At 40.8% G+C, this 24,915-nt stretch overlaps 1 protein-coding gene across 4 annotated transcripts in view; it reads left to right on the top strand.

Annotated features, from left to right (window-relative positions):
- ELAVL4 (ELAV like RNA binding protein 4) overlaps positions 1 to 24,915 on the top strand; it is a 97,380-nt gene that overhangs the window by 20,081 nt on the left and 52,384 nt on the right. For 3 of the 4 annotated variants that reach the window (XM_024739280.1, XM_024739281.1, XM_024739283.1), the window contains one exon: positions 16,721 to 16,961. In XM_024739280.1, the coding sequence (XP_024595048.1) occupies positions 16,721 to 16,961 (241 nt within the window). Of the gene's footprint in view, positions 1 to 16,720; positions 16,962 to 24,915 lie in introns of those variants that run through there. The other variant, XM_024739282.1, reaches the window with a different exon arrangement.

The raw sequence follows: 24,915 nt of genomic DNA on the forward strand, positions 1-24,915 counted from the left end.
CCATTAGTTCACATTTGTTTTGAGTTTGATGCCTGCACTCATCTAAAATAAACAGAGCAGGAGGAGTGAAGAAAAGGCTTAAGAAAAGGATTTAAAAATATAGAACTACACGTTCCTCTTACGGTTTTCTCAGCACACTGCAGTCTGGTGAGTTGGGGAAAAGGAAGTCTCTTCTGACGTCCTTGTGCTGTCTCCCTCTAAACTCTCCTAACACCCTACCCCTGCTTCTGATGACCGATTCATTTAGTGGGCTTTGGTTGAATTCTTTCTCTGTGCTGCACGCTGGGAGCAGGAAGTCAAGCAAAATTCAGGCCCTGCTCTCAAGAAGCTCCTAGTCCTTGGAGAGACAGGCAGGTAGACTGTGACTGAATGCAGGGTGGTGAGTATCACAACAGAGGACAGAGAGGAGGTTCCCAAGATTGTGTGGGTCAGGGAGGCTGGCTTCAACTGAATTTTGCAAAATGGCAGGGTTATTTAGATGATGGTGGGAGAAGCATTTTAGTTGCGGGGAGAGAGAGCACACGTGCAAAGACATGGAGGGGACATAACACGGAAGGGACATACGGCAGGAGGCATTCAGAGTAGGGCACTTGCCTTATTGCATTTTGGAACTTTGTTTACAGATCTATCTGCTAATCGCTCAAGACCTGAATTCCTAGAGGGCAGGTATCAAATGCCCTGGAACTCAATTATCTAATAATAATAAAATATTTAATCTTTGCCACATTCCTGTGAACTCTACCAATATTGAGAAAACTGAGACATAGGACTGTTAAGTAACATGCCCAAGGTCACACAGCACAACAGGGATTTGAACCTGGGCATTCAGGCTCTGGTGCCTGTGTTCTTAACCATTATGCTATGCAATAGGTAAGTATTTGAATTGATTTGATTTGAATGGATGTAGAAGTAATTACATGATAATGTAGTCTCTCATTTGTTTAAAAAAAAATAACGTGGCCGGCATGCCAGCCTCTGACAGCTGTTGCAGCAAAATCTTAAGAAGCCCCCTTGGCTTTGGCTTTGGCTTGTGTGACATGTAGAAACTCTCACAGGTGGAAATGTTCTCTGGGCTCTTAATCGCCAGACTTTAGCCAGATTCAAACCCAAAGTGAAAATGAAATATGAGTTTAGGCCTGAAACAGAGGAAATCAGAGGTCAAAGGAATCTGGAGGTGAAGAAACAGAGGCTGTGAAGATGGCCTTACACAGAAAATGGAAGATCCCTGGCCTTAAAAATACAGTCTGTTGAGACAGTTTGAAAGAAGGTGAGGGAAACAATAATGATAAGTACATATAGCTTTAGAAGATGAAAGTGCTCCTACTTTTAAATTGATTTTGAAGAGGAGAGAAAGAGAGATGAGAGAGGTTTATGATAAGAGCTGAATGGTGGGGAACAGAGCAAGGAAAGCAGATTTCACTACGGAGAGCAGAGAGCCATCCATTCACTCGTTTATTCTACCAACAAAACCTGGAGCTGGTCCCTGGGGTTACAAATGAATCAAACACAGTCCCTGTCCTCAAGGAGCTCACAGTCCAGTGATAGAGAGAGATAGGAAGATGGAGAGTCCCGATGCTATGTGCTAAATGTCCGTGTTAGAAGTGTGTACAAGGGAGAGAGGAGGGAGCCGTGATGGGGTGCTGAGGAAGGTTGTGTTAGGCCTGTTGATGAGAGAGGAGGGCCTTCCGGGCCAGCAAGAGTGTTTTGCAGAGTGTGGCATGAGAGAGAACACAGTGTGCTCTGGTTTGTCATTGCTGGCCGCAGAGTGAGCTTTCTAAGGGCTTGTGGAGGTTATGGTGGGTAAGGGAGGAAGATGGGAGTCAGTAACAGGAAGACCCCAGTTCCAATCCCAGCTCTGAACATTGTGAGCAGGGGCTAGTCATTCTACCCTCCGTCTTCTCCTTGACTCTTAGTTTGCTCACCTATAAAATGCAAGTGGTGGGTGGAAGGAGGACATAACCCATCCATCTCTGAGGATCTTCATGAAGATTAAAAGGGGTGTTGGGTGTGACTGTGCTTACAAACTCCCCTGCATCTAGCATGTGATTTAATGAATTCTTTCCAGTGGCTTTGTAAGGGTTCGTCTCGTTTCTGCAGGGAGATGACACTTGCTGTGTTATCTCTGCACTTGCCACCACGCCTTTCCGACGGTGGCCTGGAAAATCCTCCTGAAGGGTATTTGGTCCATGTAGCTGCCCCTTGGGGTCCACAGGAGGGAGGAGCCATCCAAGTGGACCAAGAATACCCCCACTCTCTCACCCTGAGCAGGTCCATGTGGAAAGCCAGGAATGCCCTCCATATTCAGTATACAGAGCAGTGTGTCGATTTCCTGAAATATCCCGTGAAAACAAGAGGGTTTTCATTTTGAGAAATCAGAAACCCTAATGACTGCTTATTGCATTTGAAGTATCTAACTTTAACCCATTCACAGTAGAGAGTTTTTTAAAAGAGGAAAGTGTACCAGAAATTGTCTGTAAGTGTTAAAAATGGTGCTTTCATTATTCTTTTTTTTTCAAGTTCACTTAATCTCTCCTCCTTTGCTCTATATTTTCCTGACTGGTATTACTGTGAGAACTTATTAGTTAATGTTTGTGAAGCATTTTGAAAATGGAAGTAGCCATCGACATGGTGATGAGTAGTAACGTTTTTAAGTGTTCTTTTCTATTTCAGAAATTAAATTCCAGGGATAAATCGTACCAGCTCTCAGATTAGTCAACTTTGCCACCTGCAACACATTTTAATGGGCACATATTTTCAGTATGTTATGTTTTGGACCAGGAGAATGAACATGTATTAAGTGCTTACTGTGTGCTGAGCTCTGAGTCCAATGCCTTAAATTTGTTAATTTCAATCTTCACAGTAACCCTGCAAGGCAGACAGAAAATTGTTCGCATTTTTCAGATGAGTAAATTTGAATTGCACCTCAGAGAGTCTTAAGTGGCTGAGCCAAGGTCAAGGCTGGAGCTGGTTTTCAAACCCAGATCAGATAGACTCCAAACCTCATGCTCTTTCCATTATACCACGTAGAATTTTGAATTAAGATCTTTCCAGTAACAACAATTTATTTGGCAGTATTTACTGACTAATAGCAGACACATAGCCTAGAATGTTTTTAATCGGATTAGATCATTTACTTTCTCTGAGACTACTGGGTTGCATTTTATGCTGATAGGAATTGTTTCCTCAGACGTGGAGGTTTAGGGAAGGGCACAGAATTTGGTTTCAGACTTGAGTTCAAGTTGCGGTTCTGGCTGAGTGACAGTGGACACTGCCTGAAGCCTCATTTCTCCATCATGTGTAAAGTGACTTCACTTCTTCAAGCCTCAGTTTCCTCAGCTGTAAATGAGAGGAGTGACAATTACCTACTTTGCAAAGTTGTGGGAGAATTAAGTGAAGTAAAGTACGTGGAGATACCTATTACCATTTATTGTGTGCTAACTGTTGGCAGTATGGGACGGACTTCGTGGTAATTGCTTGCCTAGACATTTTCCTGTGTAAACCAAACAGGATCTCCGTTTATTGAGCCTTTGCCATATTCCAGGCAGGGACTTTGCTAGGCACTTTGTATGTGCTTCTCCATGACCATATTTATGACATTATATAATAATTACTTATTTACTTATTTATTTACTTCCTTGCAGGCAGGAACCTCTTTTATTTCCTTTATATCCCTGGCATTTAACATAATGGCTTTTGGCTCATGGAAGGAACTCATTAGTGTTAAGGAAGTTAGCTTGGCTTTTGTCTCTTTATACTGCTTTTCTTCTTTTAAAAGTTAACTTCAGTTGTGGGAGGGGCTATTCAAATGGAGCACTATATTATCATTAGTAAATTGTGACTATAACTTGCTTTAAAATATGCCTGTAACTAAAGAAGTTTAGGTTGCACTGATTTGACAACAGCTGATTCTGAATATCTGTTAGTCTTTCACTCTTTTAAAAGGTAAATTTCTGGGATAGAAAGAATATATCAAGAGTTGGAAGGGTTTGCCAGCAAATTTACTTTGTGTCTGTGATTTCAAAGGAGATGGTTACCCTACTCAACTCTTTTCAGTAACCTTAGTGTATCATAATTTGGATGTGTCATATCTAAATTATTAGGGACATATTAAATTAGTCCTAAAAGGGTCTTATCTGAGAATTATATATTTTGCAGTTTGAATTTTATTATAAAGGTAATCATTTTGAACTTTACCGTGTGTTTTTAAAAGGCTTACTATTTCTCAAGTTTTAAAATGCCAGTTTGACTCTTGCCCAATTAATATGAATTAGTGAGATTTCAAGAGCATGTTTTGATGAAGACAAAAGATTGTTTGTGAAGACAGAAATATTAACTTACTTATCCTCTGTTCTAATCCAAAATTTTCTGTTGTTATGAAGCAAATCATAATGCATACAGTAGGAGATTTTTAAAAATAGAACAATGAGGAGATTGAGATGAAGGAAAACTAAGAGAATTTTAAAAATCAGATAAACTCAGGGGTGAGGTTTGTGCTTAAAAAAAAAATCAAGTTTGCAGTGAGGTCATATGCTCTTTCTTTACACATAGAAGACTACAGATTTGTCACCCATTTTCCTACAATATTACAAAGAGGGGACCCAAAGAATTACAGGATGCAGCATCCATAGAATAAAAGTAAACGCATCACACAGATAATAGAGAATATTAGTGGTTCATTGCCATAATAAAGTTATTTGCCTCAAAGCAGATAGAAATATTCTGATACTTGGTATTTGTGATTTTTTTTTTTTTTTTTTTTTTGCCTCCGCCTTGCTTCTCGTTCATGAGATTTTTATAAATATGTATTAGGAGGATCTCCGTATGCAGGAAAGAGAGAGAGAAAAACTCAAAAAGCATGGCGTGGAATGCTGCTTGACAGTGTCATACATTCACAAGATGTCCTTGAAGATGGAGCACAGAACAGAGATCAGGGAAATTTTGGCAGCTGCAGTTGGGAAAATAAATGGCTGTTGTGTGATTGGGCAGATCCTGAAAGCAGGCTCCTGCTCAAACCATGTAATTAAGAAAAGTGGGAGCTTTTGTCCAAGAGCAGAATGTTCATAATATCAGAGTTTGTCAGCAGGAGCTTTTAGAACAGATCAGTACTTTTCACTCCCTGATCCAGGGAACAGTTTTCTTATAAATCATCCACTCTCCTTGCTGTCTTCATGAAGGTTGCTGCCAGGCGATAAGGCAGTCTTAGATTGTAACCTCACTAATGTGCAGTGATGTAGGTGAAGGGGAGACCAAATCAGAGACTGTTTCAAGAAAGGCGATTTTTATTCATTTGGGCTCCTATGTAGAAACAAGCAGTGTGGCCAAGGAGAGATCCTGCAGGACAGCTCTGGGAAGGAGATGGAATCATTTTTTGTTTGTTTGTTTTTATTTTTGTTTTGCTTTGTTTTTTGAATTTTATTTTTTTATACAGCAGGTTCTTATTAGTCATCCATTTTATACACATCAGTGTATACATGTCAATCCCAATCGCCCAATTCATCACACCACCACTACCCCACCCCGCCACTTTCCCCCCCTTGGTGTCCATACGTTTGTTCTCTACATCTGTGTCTCTATTTCTGCCCTGCAAACCGGTTCATCTGTACCATTTTTCTAGGTTCCACATCTATGCGTTAATATACGATATTTGTTTTTCTCTTTCTGACTTACTTCACTCTGTATGACAGTCTCTAGAGAGATGGAATCATTTTTAATACTGTGGCTCCGAACTGGTTTGAAGGATTTGACATTTTCTTTATTTTTTAAAAATAGCTTCCTTTCAGATTATAAAAGTGCTATATTTTCATTGTAAACCAAAAAACTAGGAAGATAGAGATGGAGACAAGTATAACAATCACCTATAATCCTACTATTTATTATTAACATTTTAATTTTTCCCTCCTACTCTGTGCATGTTTATATAATTGACATAGTCAATTTCTTTCTTTTTTTTTTTTTTTTTTTTTTTTTTGGTTCACAAACCCGCGCCCCCCGCATCGGCAGGCATACCCTCAACCACTGCGCCACCAGGGAAGCCCGACATAGTCAATTTTTTATTTCACCTTTTTTCTACATTGATTACAAACATTTTCTCATGTTATAAAAACCATTATAAACATAATTTTAACAGTTGTGGAATACCATGTCGTAAAATAGGTGATAACTTACTTAGTAACCCCCTCTTTTGGGGCCTCAGGTTGTTTCTATTTTTTCACACTTCTGGGTACACTTTTCTTAATATACCTTGTTGTGCATACTTTTGGTCTACAGAATTCTGGATTCTTTTCTGAGCTTCAGAATGGATCATCGGTCCAAGAATATGAACATGAGGTTCAGAAAGGTTGTGCCAATTTATATTTATTTCCACCAATAATGATGAGAGAGAGACTATTTCACTGCCCTTCAAAGCTTGACACTTGCAAACTTTGAATTTCTATCTATGTTCTCTGTAAACATTTTGTCCACAAATAATTCACATCTACACTTCTCCCAGCCCAGGTCTGCATTCTCACCAACCCTGGTTTCCTAGAGTCCAATTTTACTTGCACCCACTTGCTTTCCCAGAGAGTGTCCCTTTTTCTAATGTTTCTTTCTTATACAAAAACAGAAAACGAAGTCAGTGAAGGAGGAAGTTATAAATAAAATTTCAAGTGTGATACAGGAATTTTCAAATTTAAAACTACCCTATCAGATTGTTGTTCAAGATCTTTTCACTAGTGAACATACAGATATAATATGAGGCTGTGTGAATCGTCCATGGGTCTAATTTATACATCGGCCACTTATACATGCACTGAGGTGCTGAGAACCTTTTTGTTTCTCTCAGTAACTTTGGCTTCAGAATGTCCCCAGATAATCTCTCTCCTTCGAATTAGAAGGGCTGTTGGCATTATACAATTCCTCTTAACAAAGAGAAGGTTGCTCTGTGCAGATTTTTCTAGATACTAACTCCCTCCACTCCCCTCTGCTCTCCTCCTTGTCTCTACCCCAGCTGTGTTAAGAAAACAAGGTTAATTTTCAAAATAAAAAATATTTTAAGTAGATATCTGAAGAATTCAATCTGAGTATGCACAAAACTTAAATTCAGAGAAGTGACCCAATGCTTTAAATCATGATATAGATACAGAAGAACATGTGGCTTTTTACAGCCGAATCTTGGTGAGTTTGCTCATACTCTGAGCCACTAGCCAGGCATTTTATAAATATACAGTACTTATGTTTACATGAATTGTGCCACTGGCTACTGTTTATGCGTTTAATCAGAAGATAAGTCAGATTTAGTCTGTGGAAAGTTTTACAAGTGACTCATTAATGTTCTTTGTATGGAAGATGAAGATAACATATATTCCATCCCAACTGGTTCCCATCCCAACAGGAGCCCATAGCTTAATATTAGGCATTTTGGTTATTTTGTCTACATTAAACATTCAGAGTTTGGGGGCTTAGGGAGTAGAATGGGAAAGGAGTTGTTTTCCAGTTGATTTTTTTATTAGAGCTGATATTTTTGCAGGAAGCCTGAGCGCTTGCCCACGAAATTGCATTTATATTAAAATGAAAACATTTGTCTTTTTCAAATATGCCTTTAATGAAGAAATCCTATTGAAAGTTTGGGATTGTATTTACTTATTGGCCATTTTGGAAAAGAAGACTGAATAGGGCCGTGGGGGTGGGTGTCGTTTGAAGGTTTCCCTGTCTTTATAATGAACTGGATGATCAAGCCATCCCTCAGCTCTGGAGAGCTTTCTGTAAAAGTCTGTTAAAAACCAAATACTCAGGGGTTGTACCAGGACTGCCCCAGATGGGCACACCAGGAAATCATTTTAGGACCAAACTGAAGCCCTAAAGAAACACTGTAAGATGTAAAGGAGGCCAGTATTTATTTAGGAGGAGAAATGTATGTGATGTGTCTGGGGAAGAAGATTAAAAACTTGGATTTCTGTGAATTTGAGAATAATGCCTAAAAGACATTAAATTTTGATTATGCTTTTCATTAAATGCTGGCCCTGCTATTTTAAGTATTAATGCCTCTTATTCTCTCCAGCGGCGGCTGATTCTTTTAAAAAGCCCTGACTGTCAGCACTGAGAATACTTTTGCCATGCCTGGTGTTCATCTCCGGTGAAGAAGCTGCTGTTTCAAAGGAGTAATGCCTCAAGTTTACCTCATTGTTACAAATAGTCACTTGTTTAGGACGTACGCATTTAGACCAGAAGCAGAATTGTCAGTTCAGTGTCAGAATGGCGTATGACTAGGCTATGTGTAATTTCATTTGCGTGCTTTTGGTGAGGGGGTGGGGCATTGTTAGACAAAGTCTGAAGGGAATTGCTTAAAAGAAAGGGGTGTATATGATTGATTTTAATTATTTGTTTACCTCCCCTCCTTTCCCATCCTCTCACCTTGAACCCTCTAAGGGCAGGGATCAAATTATTTTTCTTTCCCCAATTCCTCAAACAATGCCTTGGTCTATAATAGCATTCAATAAACTTGTCTTGAATTGAAAACACTTGTTTTAAAGATATGCTGAGAATTTATTACTACATAACTTCCTAGAGTAAATAGGTCTTTCGGGTTATTTGTACATCTGCCCAAAGGCATTATTAAACTGTCAGCATGTTTTCCTCCGTTGGAATTAAATTTTTTTTTTTTCTAGAGTTTTCTAGTTCCCGTCTAGCAGAATCTACAGAAACTTGGTACAAATGGTTTTGGGGGACCTGAGTGCAGTGTTCAGCCAGATTCCCCTGGTCCAGGGGTCTTTGTGAGTCATCACATATAATTTGGTTGGGGGTGGGTATATATTCCCAAGTTCCCTTTTCCTAGAGTGATCACATCATAGATCTCAGCCCCTCCTCATGGGCCCCATTAATAACGTATCTCCTTCCCAGTTGAATCATAACCAGGAAAATGTTACGTTAAAAAAAAAATTAATCTGAAGGGACTTGAGCAAATTAAAACCTCTTGAAAAGGAGGAGACAGCACGGAGTTTATGAGCTGATGGACAAAACTTTAAAGAAATATCAAATTGGGGTGGGGGGCGTGTAAGGACATTTTTAGTATCTTTCAAGGAGCAAGAAGAGAAGTGAGGAATTATTCCTAAAAATAATATCTGTCTTCAGGAACACAGAGCCTGCTGTGTAATTTTCTAACTTTGGGGATTTGTTTTTCAGGCTTTTGAAAAGTGGGTGAGATGCAGTAGTCTGGGCTGCTCTACCAGAGTCTAACATAGTGCATGTCAGAATTTTATAAGGGTCAAGTGGGAAATGCCTACAAAGAGAATTAGGACTTTTATTTTTGTTCTCATGAATAATTTAAATCTATTTCTTTAATGGTTCGATTCAGTGACTGCCCTTGGTAAACATTATTCTTCATGCTCTTGGGAGCACTTGTTCTATTACATAAGGCTTAGCCTTTATACATAAATTTTCAAAAGTCCTTCCAACATGGTAAAAGGAAACACCTTTAAATACTCATTAAAATATTTAATAAAATACATATGTGGATCGCAGATGTACACACCTGAAGCAAGTTTGCAATTAGTACATTCCTTTAGCATCTTTCTAGTTTGACATTTAGAGGGTGCTGAAAGTAGAAGGGAGAGTATTTGTTAAAGAAACATCACATTCCTGTGACCTTCTTAGGTTCTTTTCTCTTGATCCTTTTGACTGATGATGGAGTATCGAGGTCACCGCCCCACCCCCCAAGAAAATCAGAAGTTGAGGACAGCTGAGAGTGGTGTGATGGGCGTACAAGGGCCCTGCACTGGGCTCTCAGATGATGAATGTCAGTAGTGAGTTCTACATCGACACAGGTTCCTCTAATATAAAGTTGTAACCTTCTATTTGCCTTGTGAAGTAAATACTGAAAGTGTCAACTAGGTTGAGGTACGTAAATGCAAGACCATACAATTTATTGTCAGAGTGCCATTTCTGTGGAAAATACTGGAGCAAAACCATGGTGGTGTGGCTGACAGGATTGGTGTGAGGGCTATGGTAGGACCCCTGCTGTGCCAACGTGGGGTCTGGAATAGTGATGTCCTCAGCTGTGAGGAACAGGACCAGCCCTATAACGCTTACCTGACCCCCCCAAGCCTGAGCACATGAAAGCCTTGTGAAGAGTGGGGGACAGAGGGAGCTGTAAGAGATTCATGAGCCGATGGAAGAAATATTAAAGGAGGCCTTACGTACTTTCTAGAATTTTAGAATGGGTCTCGCTTAATATACTTAAAGGACTTTCTGGCCACAGGATGTGCTTGCTCTCTCCTCTGACATGTGGACCCTTCAGCAATAAATATTTGTCTTAATGAACGAATGAATTCTGAGGGCAAGAAATTACATGAAAAGAGTGACTGGGGACGGAAGGCAAGTTTTTGCCCTTTGATTATATTGCTACTCTTAGAATCAATTGGGAGATTTCAGTCTGAGACAAAGGATTGGCTTTAGTGTACCTAAAATGTTATGTGCATATATATTTTTCTGAGGAGAAAGAGCAAAGGCATTCACCGGCTGCTCTACAGGGTCCATGTCAGCCAAAGCTTCAGCCCTACTGCTTGAATGAATGCCTCTTAGAATCTGCATTTGAAATAATATCTAAGTGTATGCCTGGCATATAATAGCAACTCAATAAGTATTCTGTCCTCTTGTTATATGTAAGATGGAGATGACATTAATAAAATTATTGGCTTGTACTTCACAGGGTTGTTAAGAGGGATCTAGCAAACTATTGGACTTTCAAGGACTTTCATTCATTCAGTAGTTCTTTATGCAGAACCTACCAATTCTCAGGCCCTGTCCTACATGCAGGAGATACTATTATAAACAAAACAGATGTGGTCTCTGTACGATGGAGCTCAGAGTTCAGGTCGCCATTCTTTGTGAACTGTTTAAAGTACTCTACTCAGAAAAGTAAGGAGGTAGACATGTCTCCACACCTATATTCAAGTGCATTTCTGTGATATGGCCACCTTCACACCCTCCCCGAAAAAAAAGTAGAAGTAAACTCTCATCTAAGCGGCCATGTCTGCATTGTCACAAGAACACTCAAGTGACGTAGCCTGCAGGCCTAGGCTTAAGTCCTAGCTCTGTCTCTAACTAGCACTGTGACCTGTGCAAGTCACTTCCCCTTTCTGGTCCTCAGTTTCCTCATTAAAGTTACAGGGTTGGGCTTGGTGGTCCCTAATGTTCTCTGATGTCTGTCCTGCATCCACACTGTGAACTCAGTGAGGGCCAGCTCCTTGTCTTTGTTGTCTGTGTATCCCCAGGACCTAGCACAGTGCCTGGCACTCCAGGGCTCCATCTCCGTTCATCTAACATTCCCAGATCTAGCCATTGTGGAAATGAACCCTTTTTTAATGCATATAACCGGGCATGTCCAGGAAGTAGTGTAACAGATACCTTGGGCGGACAATAACAAAAGATGTGATTGAACAGTTAATTTAGGACCATTGGGAAGGACCCAGAATTGTGGTGACAGAGATGCCGTGAAGGACAGAGAGGGTTGGCTCTTATTTTCAAGAATATCCTGAGAAAGAAAGAAGCCTGGTGCCCAGCCTCTGCTTCTTACCCCCACTGCCGCCACAGAGATAAACGACCCAGAGTGATGACCCAGCAGCTGCATGCCTGAGGCCTTCCCTCTCGCTTTTGTTGTATATTTTGCAGAAAAAAAGGGGGGGGGGGGGGGGGGGGGGGGGGGGGGGGGGGGGGGGGGGGGGGGGGGGGGGAGTGGGAGGGGTGAGGTTAATGCCTTGAGTGTGAGTAATTAGTCATTCAAACCATCAACATTTACAATGACAGGATTTGAGTGCCTACATTGTACACTGCTCTAATAGTTTACCCCTGAAATTTTCTGCCTGTGTAATGTTTCTTAAAATGTATCACGGGAACATAAAAGATTTAATGCAGTGCTTTGTACAACCATTAGAGTTTGAAGTCAACTGAACCTCCTCAATGCTCTATCCTGGATGCTGACTCTAATTCTGCTCTTAATTGCCATTCAGAGGAGGGAAGGAAGGCAAGTCAGGGGTTTGGAACCTGATCAGCTACGAAGTTGGCTGTGAGACCCACACAGAATCCTTCATTAAAGTCCATAGGCACACTTGAGTAACTGATATATTTATTTGCAATGACAGTTGTGCTGTTAGAATATCAAAGGCCTTAGAGTAGGGAAGCAAGCTTTCTGATTTTGCCGAGCCGGCCTCTGAATTTATTGAAGGATGTGCTTCCCACTAATAGACATGTTTACCTCTGGTCTGTTTCCCAAGTAGAGATTATAAGTGTCCTCTCTTTAAGATCTATCACGTAACCTTAAAGTGCCACAGTTTCATATTCTTGCATTCAATATATTTACATCTTGGCAACTTTCTTATTTTCCAAGTAATGTTTTAAAATGCTCTTGGTTCACTTGTGTATCAGATTTGATTCTGACATTTTACATTTCTGATTCTTTTTTTAAGCCTGTCTTGCATCCTGGGATGCGTCATTAAGACCAGCAAGGGGTCTTATTACATGATGTATATTAACACATTTGCAAATGTTTCTCAGCTTTGAAGCTGTACGTTTTTATTGAGAAAACTCTGTGTGTGTGCATATGTGTATTTTCCTCAGTTCCTTCTGAGTCCACAAAAGGATAACTGTGTAGTGTGTGTGCAGAGCAAAGAGAGCTCCATCTCCACGAGACGAGAAATGACTTGACCTAATTTATAGGTTTGTTTGGTTGAGGTACCTCAGTACCGAACACTGTATCTCATGATTCCTTGTCAGAGGTTTGGGCCCAGTTCAGGTTGTCGGATGTCCAGATGGGGCTCAGCTCCAGGAGTCAACATAAATTAGGAAATCCACATAGGATGTAAGGAGATCCAGAAAGCTGATTGGGGAACTGAAATTTCTTTGCTGCAGACTTGATACTTCTTAGGCCTTTCTGGAGCAGGGAGACCCATGAGACGTTCACAGAGACAAGTGCTTTCGCCACGTGTGTCTGTGAGTCAAGCATCCAGTGAACAAACGCCGAACACGGCTGTCAGGTAACAGCCTGCTTAGGTATGACTTATATTCTTCTTATGCCATCATTAACACCCACAAAGCTGCCTCGCCGCAGAATATTTTCTAGGTGTTTGTGCAAGAGCCGAGCCATGAGCAGGGTAACCTAAGAAAGTGGAGCAGCGAAGGTGTTATGTAGATTGTGGGACTGGCTCTTTTGCCACTAAATCAAAATGTAGTAGTTGGGCAGCTCTGTGGTTCTGCCACCCGAGCCTCCTGAATTGGATAAATCCTGTTTTGATTTTTTTTTTTGCGGTACGCGGGCCTCTCACTGTTGTGGCCCCTCCCGTTGCGGAGCACAGGCTCCGGACGTGCAGGCTCAGCGGCCATGGCTCACGGACCCAGCCACTCCGCGGCATGTGGGATCTTCCCGGACCGGGGCACGAACCCGTGTGCCCCGCATCGGCAGGCGGACTCAACCACTGCGCCACCAGGGAAGCCCATAAATTCTGTTTTTTAAGTTCCTTATTGAGTTGGCAGTGCTTCTTGTGTTTGTTGCCTGGACACCTGACTCAGTGAAGCAGTGAGACGACACAGCAAACGGAGGCACTGCACAGACCCAGGAGGCCGACGGCTTGGCAGAGCAGAAACCTGCCTCACAGCCAGCAGTTTCAGTGATGCTCCGTAACAGCATCTCCATTAGCGTGACCCCTCCCCTGGGCACGTCGCCCTCATTCTTTCCTGGGCCCTTGCCTCAAGGGCAGAGCAGCTGAATAGGATTTACTGGGTGCATTTTCTATCAGTGTTGAGGAGAGCTTGATTTACGATTCCTCTCAGGAACCCTTTGCTTTCTCCTTGCGGTTTGGACCAGCCTAACGCAATCCCACAGCTGACCTGAAGCCAAGAAAGTTGTGATGATTTAAGTGGAGCCACTTAAGTTACCTACATGATGGCAAAGAATCTTAGAAGCTTCCCACCTTCCTCAATCTGCCTTATTTCCATGACTCCTCTTGAGACTTCTTTTTTTTTTCTTTTGGTTTCATATCCCATTTGTGATTATCAGAAGAAATGATTACAGTAAGGCTCACCTATGTAGGGCATGATGAGGAATAATACTTATGATGCTTCTAGCCACTTTATGTTCTAGGCAACTTATACATATAAATAACCTTGCACAGTAGGCTTTATTCCAGTTTACAAAGAGGAAACTGAGGCTTAAGAGTATTGAAATAACCTGCCTGAGATCACAGAGCTAATAAGTAATAGAACTAGAATTTTAAGTCAGCTCTTCCCTTGGCTAAAAACTCATTCCCTTTTTACTACCACTATGTTTCAAATGAGTAAATAAGCAAAAAACAGAACAAAACAAAAGCAAAAAATGGTCTCTGAAGGTTGGTGAGGATGAACAGCAACTAGAACTTTCATACACTGCTGGTGGGAGTGTCAACTGGTACATCTACTTAGGAAAACTATTGACAGTATGTACTAAAGCAGAATACACCCTATGACCCAAAAAATAGACTTCCAGGAATATTCCCAACAGAAATGTGGTGTGTGTGTGTGTGTGTGTGTGTGTACACCAAAAGACATGTATATAATGCCCATAGCAGCATTATCTACAATAGTTAAAAACTAGAAACAACCCAAATGTTCATCAAAGTAGAAGAGATAAATAAAACGTGATATTTTCATACAATGGAATTCTCTACAGCAAGTGGAGAAGAGCAGCCTACCACTACACCTCACAACATGGATGACACCCAGACATAATGTGTGAAAAGACATAAAAGAGTATGTATTGTGTGATTCCATGTATGTAAAATTCAAAAACAGATAAAACAAATCTACGGATTAGAAGTCAAGAGTAGTGGTTACCTTTGGGGGTGGTATGAATAACAGGGGTGAGGACACAAGAAAGGCTTCTGGAATGCTGGTCATGTTCTGTATTGTGATCTGAAAGGTGGTTACTTAGGTGTGAGTGGTGTTTACTTTGTAAACATTCTTTGAGTTGTACCCTTAAGATTTGTACATTTTGCTACATGTATATTAGATAAACATGCTTATCTCCCCCAAATTCTTTGAGCAGCCAAATGGTAGTAATGGAAGCTACTAGTAATCAGATATCTGCTAAGCTTTGGTTTCCTTGTCTATAAAATGTAGGGGATATTAGAATATGGCTCACTGCTTTCTTGTGGGGAGTCAGTGAGAGAAGTCACATCAGGTGATTGGCAGAATGACTTCAATAAATATCAATGATTGTGGTTATGTTCCCACAGCTATTCAGGCACTTTACATACATCCTGTCACCAGATCCTTCTTACCACCCTGCAAGGCAGGTGGCATTGTTCTCCTCTTTCAAATGAGGAAAACTAAGGCTCCCAGAATTTGAACCCCTAACCCAAGGTCACACAGCTAGGGAATGGCAGAGCATGATTCCATTTCCAAGGAGGTGATGGTCAATTTCACGTAAGACAGAAACCACACTGTGAAGGATGAATAAGGGATGGTGCTAGGATAGAATGGAAAAGTGGGACTGATGAGCTGCATTTGGGGCCAGGAAAACTGGGTGCAGGCCCAGACTCTGCCCCACTTTCCTGTGATGACAGAGAAGTCGCTGGATGTCTCTGGAATTCATCTCAAACATGAGAGTTTTGAACTGAATTTTATTCCCTGAAGTGCCTTCTGGCTCTGTAGTTTTGTGATTCTCCATGTTTGTCATCCTATATACAAGGCATCTTTAGGACCTGGCTCCATGAGCTTAAACCCATTTTTCATGTGAAACCTTATTCTATCAGTATCTTCTTGGGACTTTCCTGAATGCCCCTATCCTTTAAGCAGGTTTAATTGCTCCTCTGTTACAGGCCCATTGTCCTACTGTAGCCATGTGCCTTCTGTGTCCTCTGTGGACTGTAAGCCCCTTGTGGGCAGAGACTTATCTCTTTTAGTTCCATGCATGCTGCCTCAAACAGTTCACACATTCGTGGGAATATTTGTTTTATTAACTGTTTAGATACAGTGAAAGTCCTTTTTAAGTAATGTGTGAGAGGACAGCCTGGAGCTGTGCTAGACTTAAAGTGGAGACCTAGAGAGAACTTTTCCTTCATGTTTTTAATTTTATTTGAGGTCCAGGAGAAATAGTAACAGAGGCACTGGGGAGAAAAATTATTAGATAACTTTGTAGCTCCCCAGCATGCCTTTATGAAATCTGAAGTTTGATCAGTATTAAGTATCAGTGAAAATCTAAACCCTTCCCATATGGAACAACCCCACTTAATTTAATGTCATTTTACTTTATGAGACAGTTAATAAACAGGTACTGTATTTAAACTTGTGAGCATAGCCCTCTATATTTAGCTTTTTCAGCTTTAATGGAACTATAATTTTAATCATGATTATTACTTTACATTTTAATTATAATTCGGTGTGGCTTAAGTATACATTTCTGAGAGTGATTGTGTAATGAAAACAGGAATTAGCTTTTCATTAACAAAATAATGGGAGAGTTCCCACTGCATTCTAGTCTGTGCTCAAAATCTACGGGTGCGGGTGGGGGGTGGGGCTGGCCTAAAAATAACAAGGGGAGTTTAACATTTTGGTTAAAAACATGTTTCTAAATCGGCTGTGTTCACAACCCCATCTCTTTTGCTCCATCCTGCTTTATCTTGTTCTCTTTCTTTACAAAAAATAAAATAAAATCTTGAAAGAGACTCTGTGTCTTTGAGATATCAAAAGGCTTACTATTTTTATTTTTATTTAGATAATTAGCACCATGGAGCCTCAGGTGTCAAATGGCCCGACATCCAATACAAGCAATGGACCCTCCAGCAACAATAGAAACTGTCCTTCTCCCATGCAGACAGGGGCAGCCACAGATGACAGCAAAACCAACCTCATAGTCAACTATTTACCCCAGAATATGACCCAAGAGGAATTCAGGAGTCTCTTTGGGAGCATTGGTGAAATAGAATCCTGCAAACTCGTGAGAGACAAAATTACAGGTATGCTCTTCTTCGATATTCTAGGCTTGGGATACACAGCTGCGTTGTTCCATTAGATGTGCAGATCTTAGCAGAAATGCATATGTGTGGTGATGCCTTTTGAGTGTCTGCAGCGTGTATCCTGCATTCAAGGTCAGCGTGGGTACACAGTCATAAACTCATATGCGTATGTATACTACATGAAACCATATTGCAAATTGGTAGGACTGGGAAGCAGATAAAGATTTTGGAGCCTCCTCAGGTTTGGTTTATGTGAAATAATCCTTTGGCTGTGTCCTCTTTTATTCTTAATCAGCCACCCCTACCCTTTGTTCTTTAGTTCTCAGTTCTGCCCTCTGCCCTCCCTATACTAGTTTTTATCTATTTATCCCTTTCCTCTCAAACATTTGGTTTGCGTGTGTCCAATGTATTTCCATGTATCTGAAACTGTCCTTTAAAGGGGGCCATTGTGGTCACAACTGCCCATTGTCCCTGGGAGAAATAGGCCCCAAGGATAGCAGATGATTCTGGAATAAAACTACCCTGTAGTAGGAGGGAGATGCTTGATGAAGGTTATTTTATCTTATTTATTTGTTTGTTGTGAAGATACTCTCTGAGAAGTCAGAGACTTTTTACTTGAAATTGAAACAATACCCTATGCTTCAATACTTGAAAGTTTTAGGTTCTGATTTTTTTCTAACTGACAGCCATTTATTGAGGACTTAATGTTTGCCAGATACTGACGCTCTTATCCTTTGGGGCTGGGGATGAGGGTAGTTTCCTTGTAAACCTTCTGGAAGTGGGAATGTTTTCTTAGAAAAATACTGGACTACATAGTGACGGCAGTGAAGCTACTGCTCTCTGATGCTCCCGTCCTAAAATCGTTCACACTCAGCTTTGAGTATTTGTCATTTTGGGAGGTGGACTTTTGTTTCCCTCTCTCTGGACAGTTTAATTGAAGAGCAGCTGGCCTATATAGGAAAAAGGAAACTCTAAAATACAGAGATACATGATCTTGATTTTTAAATCAGAGAATCCAGTGTATTTATGTGCATGTAGCTATATATATTCTCCATTTCTTCTAATTCACTTGTTAATCTGTCCATTTATATTATTTTGCAAAATCATAAAACTAAAATAACTGTCGAAAATATAAGTCACGTAACCCTCTAAACATAATTTCCTCTTCTGTAAAATTGGAAAAGAATACTTATCTCAAAGGGCTTATTGTGAGGATTAAATGAGAGACTGGATATATACTGCCTAGCACAATACCTATTGCGTAGCAGTCTCTCAGTAATGGGGGAGCGTGTTATTATTATAGGTACAGTTAGTATGTTTCAAGGAGAATAGCTAGAACAGAGAAATTTTATCAAGGTCTCCAAATGGGCCAGGGCTTTGGTGTTCTTATCCCAGGGCCCTGGATCATCCATCCTTTGACAGAACTGCCTATGCTCTCAGAAAGCCAATGTTTAGATTCTTGAAGAATCTTTATATAATAGGATGATAATTCAAACCAAATTAAAACCAGTTAACCATATGATTCTTCCTCCCACTCCTGTATAGAAAATGTATTTTTGGTGTAGCCTTACCTTCTAAATAGGGACTCTGCCAGCTATATTAGTGAACATTATTAATTACCTTTTCAAAAGAGTTCCTTTAGAACTATAGTAAGATTTTTGAGAAGTACTGATTCGTGGTGTTGTTCCTTGTTTTCTAAAGACACATGTTTAAACAAGCAGATTCCTTTACTGAAAGAATGCTAATTTGGTAGTTCACTGAGTGTATTTGAATAAGAGTGACAGCTTCGAAGACAGCCTTTAATTTGGTATACAAAACCAAAATTGTCAACTTTGGTTTGTTTAGCACCCTCTCCAGCACAAGCAGAGACATAAAGTAGCATCTGAGCTTAAAGAAGAAGCTTAACGGATTGAAAACAGAAATACAATGCAGGCATAAATTTATAATTATGCATTTTTTTTAATTCAGGGGGGAAAAGAATTTTATTTGCAGAGAACTTATGGGAATGAGGCAGGGAAATATAGAGAGACCAGAGATATTTGCCCTCATTTGGCAGCAGTGTTTAATAAAAGTAGAACTTGTGGTTGTAAAGAGTGCTTATTAAATTCTTCATTTACACTACCTAATTAATTCTAGCATTTTAAATTAACAGTGAAACTGGTCCCTGCTGTACCATTCCATAGATGCAGCATATTTCCTCTATCCACCCGTTGTTCAGGTTTAATTGGCTATGCTAAAAGTCAGAGAAGGAGGGAGAGATAGAGCTGTAGGGAGGTGGAGAAGGAGTGGGGATCGCTCTGATGGAAGACGCTCTGAGGCCTACATTTGGGGTTAAGTGATAACGCAGGCTGGGAGAGGTGAGGTTTCACACCAGCCAAGTTAAAAGGCTGCTGCTAGTGGTTCAGAAGTCAGGGTAAATGACATCATAGGTATTTTTGTTGCCCTGATTTTTAACATCCCCAGTCCCCCTTTTCCTCCAACACCTCCTACAGATCTCAATTCATCTTGATCCTGTGAAGTTTACAAGGAGTTCTAAATATCCAGTGGGAGGATTTGGGGGGTGGGAAGTGGCAAAGAGATAAGAATTCAAGATTAAGATTTCCCAGCCTAAACCACTCCCTAAGAGAATGTAATAGATTCCCTTAGAAGGTTCTGGCTTCTAATATTGAGAGAGAGAGTAAGAGAGGGGGCGAGGTGGGGGGAGATAGGGAAAGAAGGAAGGGAGGGAGGGAGGGAGGGAAAGAGAAACTGTTAATGGTGTTGCCAGTAGGCTGGCTTCGCTCCTGGCTATGGGTTGTCAATGAATTCTCCGTTTGAATTTGGGCATGGACTTAAGTGTTGTGGTACTGAGGACATACTTGCTATTATTTATCAAGTACTTACTCTATGCCAGGTACTTGCTAGGCACTGAACATACCTTATTTCACTTAACATTAAAAACAGCCTCCATTTTCTTAGATGAAAACACGGAAGCTTAGTGAGGTTAAGTAACTTCCCCAGACAGCACAGCTATTAGCAGGTGGTAGAACCGGGATTCACCCCCAATTTCCAAAAGCGTGATCTTATGTGGAAGCATGTGCAGGATGCCCCTGCCTGTGGTACCTGAAGATCCCTGCTAACCCTCAGCCCATAACCCAATGAAACACTGGGTTCCTCTGAGTAGCAGTTGCTGGCCGCACTCTGCATGTAATATACCATGGCTTAAAACAATACTCCTGGGCTTCCCTGGTGGCGCAGTGGTTGAGAGTCCACCTGCCGATGCAGGGGACACGGGTTCGTGCCTCAGTCCAGGAAGATCCCACATACCGCGGAGCGGCTGGGCCCGTGAGCCATGGCCGCTGAGCCTGCGCGTCCATAGCCTGTGCTCCGCAACGAGAGAGGCCACAACAGTGAGAGGCCTGCACACCGCAAAAAAAAAAAACAAAAAACAAAAAACAATACTCCTGTGTATACCGGGAGGCAAAGATAACAATATTTATCATCCTCTGGGGATATAACTCCGTCTTCAGTGGAGACCCAAATTTATGGAAAGTGCCAGGTTTAAGATTCCCTCACAGTGCTTTTGGACATCTCTGTTAATATCTTCTCAGAGATACTAGATTTTCTTTCTCCAATTGGGAAAGGCTGCTTATCAGGATAATCTAGGTACCAGGGAGAGAAGACGTGTGTCCCAAGTCGCTTTTGTGTGCAGCTGTGAACACAAGGAGGCTCTGGAAGCTGTGTCCTTTATTTTTCTCCTCCATCCACCTGCAGCCTCTGCTGCTAGAGAGGAAGGAAAGTGGCATGTGGCCCACAAGGATTTATGCAACTGAGGAACTCAGGCAAAGAACACCAAACCCCTGGTAAAAATTCTATTATTCCTGTGGACTGCAGATAATTGAATTCGTTTCTTTTTTTTTTTTTTTTTTTTTTTTTTTTTTTTTTTTTTTTTTGTTGCCTTTTTGCTTTTCAAGCTTTGAGATTGCATTTCCGAATCCAGGTTCCTAGATGATCAGTATTTGAGAGGAGGAAACATATGGCTGAACCAGGATAGAGTTAGGTGGCTCAGGGTATGTCTTAAAGCCAGAACAGCTGGAATGCTAAACTGCATTTTTATAATTGTCCCTCTTGTTATCACTTCTCTCCAAAAGGAATAGAGAAAGCATGGGGGAAACTAGCAAAGAAAAATCGCCAGAAATAAATCCGTGTACAACAACAAATAGTTTTGATCTGCCGGTCTAGATTGTGTGATTATTTGCATCATAGAGATAAAAAAAGGATTTATACTTTTACTTCATGTCACTCTCCATGTGCCCATACAATGCAGTTTTTAAGAGGAGTTTTCTATCCATTTCAGGCAAGTGAGAGCTCTGAAGCAGGGGTTTTGAGGACAGCATGGTCCAAACTGAACACTATCGATTATAAAACTGAATATATGGAGTGACCACTATATGGAATAGATTATGTGGGCTGTGGATGTCTGAGAAAGGGTGAAGTCTGTGTTAGTTGGAGCGGGGCGGCGGTGGTTGAAAGATGGGGTTAGGATTTAGGTAGAGGGAAGAAAAGCAAAGGAATGGAGCTAAAATTCCAGTCTAAGAACAAAAGACTTTTTTATTCCTCTGTGCTTTGGACAAAGGAAGTAGAGCTGGGGCGTGCCTCTTTGGAAGCAGTAGTCTTATATGGAAGCAGCATTGCCAGGTGAAGCTAAGCATACAAAAACATCAAGACAGAGTTGCACCCCAACGGACAAAGACAACACTTCCTAAACCCCACCTCTAATCCATCGCTTCATTTCTTCCTTTATAACACATCTTTGGCTTAATTAATATTATCATTTAGTGGAAAGAGCAGAATAAGGCAAAAAAGATGCTTCGCTACTGGAGACACCAGGGTGAATTCTTTGCCACAGGCTTTGTATGTAGAATCACACCTCTAATTAAAGGAACCATCTCAGTTTTGATTCAGTGACATTGGGTAACTTCTCTTCTTTCTCGGATTTGTGAAAGTGCTAATATTCCTGTATGTCCCTCTCAGGAGGTAAGATGTGGAGTGTGGACTACAGCAGTGGGGGGCTGGGCAGGGGGCTGTGTCTGTTAGAGCATCAAGGCCAAGAGGCATTACATGGGATACAGTCTCTTGGGTTAAAGAGGGAGAGGAGAGTGAGGGTTTTGGGTTACCTCATGTTACCTCATATACAAGGAACGACTAATAGGGACACTTTGAGAACTTAATTGTTTTGCTTCTAAGATAACTTTGTAAACAATAAAAGGCGCTGAAAAAAATCCTAAAATATGAAAGTGCTTTGAATTCACTTCTGAAATGTGAATTCAGCCCTAGGGTAAGTTTTATTAGTATAATTTCTGACAGCACCCAGCAAAGATGAATAAAAATAATAGCAGCAGCTTTTGTATGTTTTTGTGTGCCTTCTGTGTGTTCTGGGCACTATATTAAAAGCTTTAAATATAGTTGCTCATCTAAATAGTAAATTGGGACTTCTTGGAGATTCATAATCATAGCCAATGTTTACTGAGTACTTACTATGTGCTAAGCATTGTGCTAAGATCAATAAATGGAGTTTCACGTAATCCACAAGACAGTCATTTTACAGTCGAAGAAACTTGGACTTAGGAGCAATTGAGTCATTTGCCCAAGGTGACTTAGCTCCCAAGTAGGGGAGCTGGGACTCGAACTCTTGGCTGTCTGACTAATTGTGAGTTATCCCATTATAGTTTATCTCTGGCAGTTTCCCTGAAGATACTAAACTGGCATCTCCCCTATACAAACCAATTCAGCTTATATTGCCTAGGGAATGAAAACTTTTAGTACAGGGAAAATATAATTAGAATTCAAAATCTTTTGTTTTGGAAAATAGCATGCTATGCATTGAATTAAATAAATGCCAGTGCTTTTCCCCTTTTTTCCTTTTTTTTTTTCACACCTTTACTGGAGTATAATTGCTTTACAATGGTGTGTTAGTTTCTGCTTTATAACAAAGTGAATCAGCTGTACGTATCCATATATCCCCATATCTCCTCCCTCTTGAGCCTCCCTCCCACCCTCCCTATCCCACCCCTCTAGGTGGTCACAAAGCACCGAGCTGATCTCCCTGTGCTATGCGGCTGCTTCCCACTAGCTATCTATTTTACATTTGGTAGTGTATATATGTCCATGCCACTCTCTCACTAATGCCAGTGTTTTTAAATTAAGCAGGTTGCTGCTTACCTGAACAAGGAAGCATAGACTTGGAGTGGTTTTTACCTTCAGATCCTCTCTTCACAAAATACCCCTCACTGTGTTCTCCTTTTCTTTATCTTGCAAGCACCGTATTGAAATGGATGCTGCCTTAAGTTTAAGCATACTTAAAACCCGGCCTCAATTATGCATATCCAAGAAAATCCCAAGATATTGATTAGCTAAATGAACTTTTCTACATGCATATCAGAGGGATATTCGTTAACGATGGGAAGAGTAGAGGAAATAGTAGCATTTATCAGCATATTTTGCTGCTGATTTTGAAAATGTACTTGGTACAGTACAATGTGCCTCTTGAATTCAGAGGAAAATCAGGCAGATTTGCATCTGTTATTTTATTTATCACCTCCCTGCAGTCATTTTGTACGTATTCCACAAAGAAGAATAAAAGAATTTTGAATTGTTGACTTGGGGAGGGGGTTGATTATTACTGGAGGTGAATGGAAAATGTTTAGGTATGGAGAAGATTTGGGAAACTAATGCAGTTACAGAACAGGAGAATAGGGGTCTGCTTTATTAAGGGGAACTTAGAGAATGTCAGAACGTTAAGTGCAGACAGTAAGCCATATAATCACTGTGCCTCTTACACACCCATCAAGGGCAATCAGAGACCTCCCATCCTTTCTAATTAGGACAGGTTGGCAATTGAGTGTAGCTGTGAGGTTTAGAGTTTGTGCAGGCACAGTCTTTTTCTTTGGACACATTTCTTTCCCCAGGACGGCAATAGACAGGATTATAGACCAGGTATGGTTTCCTTTTGCCCCCTGGCTATCTTTCCCTTCATCTTCCCTTCCAAATCAGAGGGTTCTGCCCTGCTTCTGAACTCAGATAACCCGTAGGAAAATATTCTCACATCCCAAGAGAGATGTCTCAGAGGATTTTTACCTAGGATGTGAATCAGGACTGGGTATTTTAAGGATTTTCTATTTCTGTACTTTAGCTGACTGTTTGGTTCATAAGACCAATTCCTTGTTCACTAACCACCCCTCCTTCCCCCAACACATAAACACACCCGCCACACACACACTCACTCACTTTCCCCTTCTCTGTAAAATGACCTGCTTGATTGAGACTAGGAACTACGCAGGAAGGTAATGTCAAACTGAAATTTCCACACATTATCTAAAAATGTAATTCGTCAGCTTCAGGGTAGGAGGAAAGTGCTTTCTGAAATGTGTTAATGGGAAATTCATTTTTTTCTTGTCTTCTGTGAGCTGTGGTAGTGGTGATTTCTTTTTTCACTCTGCCTCCACCCTGCCCCCATTCCACATTTCCCTTACTGCTCTTAATTGATGAACTCTGTTATCTGTCTTTTATTCCTTGTTAGAACTAAAGATCTTTTTAAGTTGCCTTTTTGTTTTTTCTACGGCCCCAAATTGAACTTTGATGGGAGAAGATATTTCTAGTTTGGAAAGAAGATAAAATTCAGATGGAGGCTATATATTTGTATAAGGCTTTTACATTTGTAAAACATTTTCAATCGGCCAATTATATTTATTTAGTGTCTGCTCCCTCAGGCCAAATAAATGTTATTTACTTTCCTTCTCTTCTCTTAAATTCTGTATCAGGTTCTGTGAGGAAGCTAAAAAGGGTAAGACATAGTTTGTGCCCACATGTTGCTGCTAGTAGGGCCAATGAGTGGGGGAGGCCAGGGCAAATCACAGGACCCTACAGAAGCCTGCAGGTCTGGGAGGGGCTGGGAGCCTGCCTATGATGCAGAAAA

The sequence above is a fragment of the Neophocaena asiaeorientalis genome, unplaced genomic scaffold, assembly GCF_003031525.2.
Source record: "Neophocaena asiaeorientalis asiaeorientalis breed wild unplaced genomic scaffold, Neophocaena_asiaeorientalis_V1.1 scaffold138, whole genome shotgun sequence".
Classification (NCBI taxonomy): Eukaryota; Metazoa; Chordata; class Mammalia; order Artiodactyla; family Phocoenidae; genus Neophocaena; species Neophocaena asiaeorientalis.